Genomic DNA, 9,395 nt, shown 5'->3' with positions numbered 1-9,395 from the left:
CTGGGTTCTCAATTCTATTCCATTGATCTATGTGTCTGTCATTGTACCAGTACCATGCTGTCTTGACTACCACGGCAGAGTAGTAGGATTTTAATCGACCTAGTCTTATGAAGAGTGAGAATTCTGTAACAATTAATTGTACTCATGAAGAACCTGGACATAGATCAAGATGCAGTCATTTAAGTAGATTCAAAGGTAACCGTGTGATTTAAAATCAGAAAAGGTGGGCATCTTCATGAAAGAAGGGTTGTGTTCTTTCGCTATGCTTTTTCAATATGTATGCTGAGCATATAATCTAAGAGATTGGGTTGTATGAAGAACTTGCCATCAAGAGTATACCAAGACTCATTAACAACTTGTGATATGCAAATGACACAACCTTGTTTGCTGTAAGCTAAGAGGTCTTCAAGCACTTAATGATGAAAATCAGACTGCAACCTTCAATATGGATTGTACATCAGCATAAAGAAAAGAAAATTCTCACAGCTGGACCAGTAAGCAACATCATGATAAACAGATAAAATATTGAAGTTGTCAAAGATTTAATTTTACTTTTATCCATCATCAGTGCCTAAAAGTTGACCTTTTTTTAGTCCATACAATTAGCTACCTCTGGTCTCCAGCTATCTTAACGAGAGACACATGGTCTTACAAATCAGCATGGTCTTGCAAATCAGCATGACTGTGGGACTAGGATAAGAAAAAGAATGCTTCCCACACTGGGCAGCAAGACTTAAGGTGAGCAAGACTTCTGGTGGCAAGACTTGAGTTAGACTGGAGCAAGACTCTGTTAAGAGTTAAACCCTGCTGGTGGAGAGACTGTAGCATTGCTGTGGTGAAACTGTGGCAAGATGTAAGCAGAGGAGCCCAGAAATAAAGACCACAGTTAAAGGTTTTTGCTGTTCTTGCCTGATGCTTGAAGGAGAAGCTGACTTAAAACAGTTCTGAGACAAACCTGATGGATGATTTAGATTTGACTCCTGAACTGAAACCAGAGCCTGTACTAATTGAGGAATTGTGCCATAGGCTAAAATCCAGGGAACTTGGGCTAAAACCTGGACTTGTTTTGGATGATTGTCTTTGCCTCCCTCACTCTCCAACTTAACTTCTCTAATAAACCCCATTCTCAGTACCACAATGGTGAGTCAGTCAACAACAAATAAGTAAATCTTTTGTTACTGGTGGGGCTCTATAGGCACCATGGGGCTGGACTGCGGGCTCTTTATCTGCTTTCTGCTCTAGGGTTATAAATGCCTGTGTTATCTAAATCCCTCTGGCCCTTTCAGAGGGAAACTTGGCCCTGTGGCCCCATATACCATTTCCTAGACTTTGGGGGTTTTTTGTTCTTGTGTTTTTGTTGGTTTTGTTTGTTTGTTTGTTTGATTGGTTTTTTGGTGTGGGTTGGTTTGGGTTTTTTGTTGTTGTTTTTTTTTAACAAAGAAAAATTTATTCTCTCAAATTTAGGAGGCTAGAAGTCCAAATTCAAGGGAGGCAAGGATGGAGAAGCTTTAGCTCTCATGATACTAGGAAAAGCTATATCTTGGAAAGGGATATCATGCTTGGAAAGTTTAGCTGAGCAAAGGCTTTTAGCTGCTATTCCAATACTATATGACAGTCTTAAGGTCCCATCTCATGTCAAGTCGCTGTTCGCCCATGGCTGCTGCTGCTGTAGGTGTAGCTGGAGTAAGAACATCTGGTCTCTCTTGAAAGGTGTCTTACATTCTCTTCTTTTTTTTGCTGGAGTGGGGAAGGTCTAGACATTGTTTTTTAAACAATGCCCATGGAAACAACAGTTAGGAAATCAAATTACAAAGTGCATTGGACTCACTGGTTACCAAAGAACTCTTCAAAATGTTAAATGAGCGAGGATATCACTTTAACAGACAAAGATGCAGCTGATCCAATGAATCAGGAATAAGAAAGATGAAAGAATTAATGTCTTTGCATTTTAGTGTTGATGGAGAATATTGACTAGCTTAGCCTATACATAGGGTTCTAATAAATCCAACCACTCTATCTTGAAAGAAGTGTGCTAGGGTGCTGTTTAGAAGCATAGATGGTGTGACATCTCTCACTTACTTTGGGCCTGTTACCAAGAAGGACCAGTCCCTGGAATAGAGCATCATACCTAGAAAAGAAAAAAGTCAGTGAAAAAAGAAGACCTCAGTGCGATGGATGGACCACTATGTTGACCAGAACAATGGGCTTACACACAGCATAAATAATGAGAATAGCACAGGAACTGGCAGAGTTTTGTTTAGTTATTCACAGGGTTGCTATGAGTTAGAGCTGACTCAGCAGCATCTAACAACAACAACAATAACATATTTATCATTTAATTAGAATCTATATTCTTATTTTTTAAAGGAAAAAATTTCATCAAATGCACCAAATATGTGGTGCAAGAGGGGCGAGGAAATGTCCCAATTTCAATTCTGTGTGCCATGCTTTTTAAAGTTAATCATATTTTTTAAAAAAAGTTAATCATATGATATTGAAACATGGAACATGGACAGATTAAGTTAACACACTTCTGGTGAGCAGTTAAATAGGTTGTCAAAATGTTCAAAGCTCCACTTACTTGAGAAGCTATTGTTGAAATCATGCTGAAAATATAAAATTATCTGTGACTTTCTTTTTCTTTATAGGTTGCTGCTGTTGATCTTCTGGTCCCTGGAGTAGGGGAGCTCTTTGGAGGAAGCCTCAGAGAGGAACGATACCATTTCTTGGAGCAGCAACTGGCGAGGTATTACTCAGACACAAAAGAAACACTACAGAAATTAGGAATGAGACAGTCAAAGGTACTTCTGACATAATAAAAGAGAGAAGCTCATGAACTTTAGGTTTGGACACCTGACAGACCTGAGTATCAGATTGTATGTGACCTTGAGTAAGTTACTACTTAACTTCTCTAAGCTTCTCTTTGTCAAAGACAGGAACTATTACGGGAAGCAAGGCTATACCAGTATTTGCTCACCATTTGCATATATCTCTCCCTACAGAAAGTTGCCTTTTTAAAACATTCATAATAAAAAGAGAAAGGGGATTCCCTTCCCTTTTTTTCTTTTCTCTGTTCTCATTTTCAAATTTGCTTTCAAATATGATTGACAAACTCCTACAGGGACAAAAAGAAAGACTGTGAACCAAGGAAAAGGTAAAGATCACAAAGAAAATAATAAATAGCATTTACAATAAAGAGGTTTTTCCAAGTTCTCTGCTACCTACAGATCTTGAGCAACTTGAATTAACTATATCAACTCAGTAAACATACAGAAAATGTTTGGGATTTGCCCAGTCTATAACTATTCTCACGAAACAGCCACACTTAACACACAATCTCCATATGCTGGAAGTCTATAATTTTCTTTTTAAATGTTCTCATGCTTTTAATAAATTATTTTGCTTCATTTAAAAGAAAAAAGAGAAAGTGTTTTGGAGATGGGTTGTAGAGAATTATGTTTCTAATTGAACTACCGCTCGTGTATATGCATGGGCTGCCAAAAAACCACAAATTACTTCCTAAACTAACCAAGGTTGTAAACCCCTTTTCCATGATACTCACTCTCATTTTTGCCAGACTTTTAAAAAACTTTTTTTGAAAAAACCACAGCTTTCTCATGTCTGTAGCCTTAATCCTTCTTTCCAGATGATACTGGGTTTCATAGTAACCTGGAAAAGCCATAATTATTTTAATATATCCTGTTAAATCAACCACTTGTATGGCCTTCTTTTCCAAATGGAGAAATACTTAAATAGTTGATGATTTACCAATACTCTAACCTACAAATTGAGTAACTTGATTTTGTAACCTCAATAATTTGAATTGTTCTTTTTTGGTTAGGATCCAGAAGAAAAAGGAATATATAATTCTGGGAAAATTGCTTTTATCGATAAAATTACTAACTCCTTATTCTAGTACTACTGTGTTGTTAGAAAGTTCTGGGAAAATTATGGGATTGACATGGAAAAAAAACCTAAGGATTCTCTGGGTTTTTCTAAAAGGATAATTAAAATCACACATGGCAAGATACCTCATCTGTTGAAAGATTAATTGGGCTGTTTTCTTTGCTTCCTTCCTTCTTCAGGAAGCCTTTTCTCATAACAGATTAAATGTGTGCCTAATATCTGATAATATCCAAATTTACCTCTCCTAATGAAATGTATGGGTGTGTCTCTATCTCATACATCGTCTGTGGCCTCTGTTAATGTTACCTGTACTTTTAAATATTTAATTTTTCTGAATCCTGGTCACTTCATATGTGAGCCTAAACATTTTAATAAAGGGCTGAAAAGAATTTTAAGAAATACTAAGAACTTAAAATTTTATTAACATTTACTTCTAAAGTTAGACAAGAATCAATTTTAAACCATCCTGTGAAGGCAAAGACAGAATCTCTATCATTTTAATGTCTTAAACTGGAAGTTTTTTTCTTCTTCTGTGTTCTGTCTATGCCTTGTAATAATTTTAAGTAATAATAGTAGTGTTGTTATTAATAATAATCACATGGCACCAGGCCTAACTCAAGTGAGCCTTTTCCTATATACACTAGCTCATGTTTTCTCTCATATACTAATATTTCAGCTCATCATCTATATCGCCTGTTATTTGAGGACACAGGCTTTATTTTATACTTCTTTTTAAAGGGCTCTTTGCATACAACCCAGAATAAATGTCTGGTTGCTAATGTATTTATCTTGAGGGAACTCTGGTGGCACAGTGCATCTTTGCTTACCATAAGGTTGATGGTTCAAATCTATCAACCACTTTTTGGCAGAAGTATGTAGCATTGGCTTTTATCAAGATTTATTGCCTTGGAAACCTTATGAAGCAATTTGGCCCTGTCCTATGGAATTGCTATCAGAATCAACAGCAATTGTTTTTTTATATTGATTTTGTTGCCATTCCCTGAAAGAATTTCATTATTTTCCCTTTACAGATCAGGACTGACAGACACCTACCAATGGTAAGAATGTGACCCCTAATCATTTTTATTCTAGCTGCTGTTCTAAATATTACATAGAAGAGTTTTGCTGTTTGTTTTCTATATTTAGATTTTAACTATTCTGAGATAGTACGGATGACTGCTAAGACCCATGGGTCCTTGAAAAAGAGTAATGATGATTCCCATTCATTACTAGGGAACCCTTGTGGTGTAGTGGTCCAACAATTTGGCTGCTGACTAAAGGTCTGTGGTTCAAACCTACCAGTCACTCCACAGAACGATGAAGCAATCTTCTCTAAATATATACAACCTTGGAAAGCCTGTGGGCAGTTCTCCTGCCCCCACAGGTGTGCTGTGAGTCAGAATACCAGTGATTATTTATTTACTACTTATTAAATGGATTGAAGTTCAACATCAAAACAAAGATTCTTACCACTGGGATGATTTGAATGGCAGCATTATGATAAATGGTGAAGATTATTAACAGCATTAGTTTACTTGGCTCCACAATCAACACTCTTGACACCAGCAGCCAGGAAATCAAAAGCCTAATTGCATTGGGAAAGTCTGCTGTCAGGAACCTCTCTTTTGCCTCTGGAGACCAGGGTGCATCAGATGCAGGCCATAGTCTTTGTAATTGATTGCTATGCATCAGAGAGCTGGACAATGACTAGGGAGGACAGAAGGAGAATTGATGCCTTTGAGCTGTGGAGCTGGAGAAGAGTGTTGAATATACCATGGACTGCCAGGAGAACAAACAGGTTTGTCCTGGAGAGGGTGAAATCAGGTTGCTCCTTAGAGTCAAGTATCCTGAGGCTTCGTCTGACATACTTGGGCATGTTGCCAGGAGAGATCAGTTCTTGGAGAGGGACATCATGCTTGGAAGGGAGGAGAGGCAGAGAAAGAGAGGAAATCCAATGGTGAGATGGATTGCTTCAGTGACTGGGGTAATGAGGATAGGTTTGTCAGAACCACTAAAGTTGGCACAGGATAGAGCAGGTTTCAGGTCTGTTGTACCTGGGGTCACTGAGTCACAAGGGACTGGACACATAACAACTTAATATATGTCATGTAACTCTGTTTTATCTATATATTATCTCATCTAATCAGCACACCACCATGTCAATTAGGTGCTATTATTATCTCTGGTTTATTATCCCTCTGGGCCAAAGGACTCTTTGACATTAGCTAACTCAACCAAGATCATACAGGTTAAGGTGAGGTTAGACCTTGACCACAGGTCAGTTGAAATCTTTGTTCTTATCGATTTAGTTTCTCTCTCTATAAAATCAAGGGCCATGTGATCTTAAAATCTTCACATGTAGAACTCTGATCACACTTCTGTGTTCATTCATTCCCTTACCCAGAGTTGTTCTGGCTTTCTTTGAACCAACTCTTTCCCCAGATATCTTTTAATACATACAAATATTTATTTTGTGTTATTTCATGAGGGGATTATTTTGAGAATGACATGAAATTATGTAGGTCAAATATCTACAACTAGAATAGAAACTCAATAAAGACTAACTTTCTTTCCCCTTTTATTCCTTTGTTCTGAGTCCTGTTATTAGAACAAGTCTATATACTTCTCAGGTTCTCTCTCACCATGGAGAATAGTCATATGTAGAATCTAGTCATAATAAAGACCTATATGCAAATCTTCATTACTGATTAAATTTAGTCTTTTTCTGATCCCTATAAATAATTTCAAAACTCTTCTTTCCCTAACTGAAGCTTTCAAATTCTGCAGATGTCCAAATGGAGCTATTTATTATTTGAATTTGCTTCCTTTACATTAGTAATCATGTCTTAAAGATGGAAAGCGCCTTGGCATTTGTCCAGTCTGTGATTTCTGTTAGCTTCCCAGCACACGGTGGGCAGCCACCCCAGGAGTCTAAGAATGTGCTCACTTCTAGTTTCTACATGCCGAATGCAAATGAATCTGTAGCTAGTTCTACAAATTGTCTAGAACTTCTTGTATAATCTGCCAAACTACATGTAATTTAATAAGACTCCATTTCATGTTTTTAGAAAATTTTTGTTGAGTAGATTTTTTTTTCTTCTACCAACGCAAAGGTAAGAAAACTAGCTCCAAACTGAACCTCTCTGCTGACTGTGTTTTAACAGAGATGTGTGAGACACTTAGACCAGCTGTTGCTGCAGAGTCAGCAGCCCCACCAGGTTCTGGCAGACCTGTGTCACTCAGGAAAAATACACTCTTTCCTCATGCTTTCTAAACTTCAGGTTGCTCCATCTATCAGACATTTCATTACTCAAGACTGTAATCCTCCTCTTACTCCGTATGGTTCTTCCTGATGTGTCATTTTATACTAGATTTTCCTATCATACCAATTTTTTCCCTGCTTGCAACTCAGCTAATTACAATTCATTTTCAATGTTGAAAATACACGTATTTAATCTTGACTCCCTAAAGCATCATTAAATATAACCATTATTGTTACATGAGAAATAGATTAATAGGCAAATCTTTGTCCCTGAGGAACCTCATTGCTACCAGCTATGGTGCTTAAATCTCATTCTGAGGTTGATTTTGCAAATCATACAAGAATTCATAAGGTGGTTTTAATCAATACATAATAACTCAAAAAGTGTCCCACAGATGACATAATAAAAGTTATTCCTCCTCTTCCCCTCTTAAAATAACTTTATCCCAGGCTGCTGGTATATTGTAATCTGGGTTTGAATCATGGCTCTACCATTTTCTAACCCTATAATGTTCAATTTAACCTCTCTGATACTAGTTCCCTTATCTGTGATGTGGGAGACAACGTGTTTCTCACCACATGTTGGTGGACATCATATCCTCATTTCATCAGTTAATATGAGATGGAAGAAATCAAGATATTCAAGAATTAATGCAAGTGAAAATAGGCAAGCTCAGATACTAGAAAACTAATATTGCTTAGTTAACAGTGTATGTGAATGGGAATTCTGAAGCCCTGTAGATCAGATGCATACTTGTGTTTGTACACCCTGGTAAAGCCTTCGACTTAGGTAGCTAAGGACATCCACTGTGTATACAGTAGACACAGATTAATAGGCAAATCTTTATCCCTGAGATATGGTGCTTAAATCTCTTTCTGAGGCCTCCTAGCCCACCTGGAAAAATGAATATGTATGAAGTACTTCAGAGGCTTCTGAACTTCCAACAAAGACTGAACCTTTTCAGTCAAGCCTGTACTAGACAACTAGAAGTTTCATCTCACCCCAGCACTGAGTGTATTTATGTGCCTTAAAACCATATAAATATTCATATATATAGCAACATCTATAATAACAGGTTGGAGATACAAAATGACATGCAGTTCCTGCCCCTAGTATAGCTGACACTCAAAAGGAGTTGGGGGTGGGGAATGTTTGTTCTATTTTGTAATGTATCAGGTAAAACTCTTAGTTTTCCTCTATTTATTGAGCAATATGGTTTGGAATATTTTTTTTAAGTTATCATCACAGCCCAAAAAGTTGAAAAGGAATGCATTTTAGGAAAACCAATAAAGAAATCCATTACCTTTTTTTTCTGTAGCCTTCCTGAGGCAGTTTACTGAATGTAGATACATAAACAACTTGTGTCAGGTGACCACAGCACAGCACTGCACAGCAGAATCTGCTGCTGGTTGGGTAATCTTAGATAGGTCACTCTGACTTTGTATTTCCTTCATCTGTCTATGGAGGGAAAGGGCTGGTTTTTACCACAATGACGTGGACAATAACAAATGATTGCAAAATAGAAACATAAAATTCTGATCATAACATCTGATCTCATACAGCATTTGTAAATGATCATTCTCTGGGTTTTTTGTTTGTTTTCACAAAAATAACAGGTATCTGGACCTTCGTCGATTTGGATCTGTGCCACATGGAGGTTTTGGGATGGGATTTGAACGCTACCTGCAGTGCATCTTGGGAGTTGAAAATATCAAAGATGTTATCCCTTTTCCAAGGTTTACTCATTCATGTGTTTTATAAGCTGTAAGATTAGTTAAGGACATGCAGTGGCAGAAGTCCTATACATGAATATACATGCAAGGGAGTGCATCTTTGGATTTTAGAAACACAGACATTTTCACTACATGATTGTTTTACCATAAAGGGAAAATCGAAATAATCATGATTTTCTTAGAAAGGTGAGATCACTCCATGTAAAGATGAACTCTTCCAAGAAGAGGTGCTTATAAGAAGTGGAGTATTAAATCTTGTACTTCAATTAACAAGAAATGAAGAAATTGAGCTAGATTGTCTCAAAGGACCTTTTAAATTTAAGACTGGAAAAGATAGTATATTTTACTCTGTCTTTAATCATTAGACCTCTGCTCTGTGTAACGTTTAAGAAACAACTGGTAGCAAAAAATAAAATGTTGGGTCTTTTCTCCTCGCCATTTAACTTGTGACTAAGTTTTTGTCTTCTTTTCACTGCTTTGCTAACCACGACAG

General features: G+C 37.1%; 1 protein-coding gene across 1 annotated transcript in view; it reads left to right on the top strand.

Annotated features, from left to right (window-relative positions):
• NARS2 (asparaginyl-tRNA synthetase 2, mitochondrial (putative)) overlaps positions 1-8,930 on the top strand; it is a 182,351-nt gene extending 173,421 nt beyond the window's left edge. The window contains exons 12-14 of the mRNA XM_006882893.1: positions 2,649-2,746; positions 4,938-4,964; positions 8,786-8,930. Of these exons, the coding sequence (XP_006882955.1) occupies positions 2,649-2,746; positions 4,938-4,964; positions 8,786-8,930 (270 nt within the window). The remainder of the gene's footprint in view (positions 1-2,648; positions 2,747-4,937; positions 4,965-8,785) is intronic.
• Positions 8,931-9,395: the final 465 nt, after the last annotated feature.

The sequence above is a fragment of the Elephantulus edwardii genome, unplaced genomic scaffold, assembly GCF_000299155.1.
Source record: "Elephantulus edwardii isolate Elephantulus edwardi_28Jun2011 unplaced genomic scaffold, EleEdw1.0 scaffold00025, whole genome shotgun sequence".
In the NCBI taxonomy this organism is placed as follows: Eukaryota; Metazoa; Chordata; class Mammalia; order Macroscelidea; family Macroscelididae; genus Elephantulus; species Elephantulus edwardii.
This window is presented reverse-complemented; position numbering and strand designations above follow the sequence as displayed.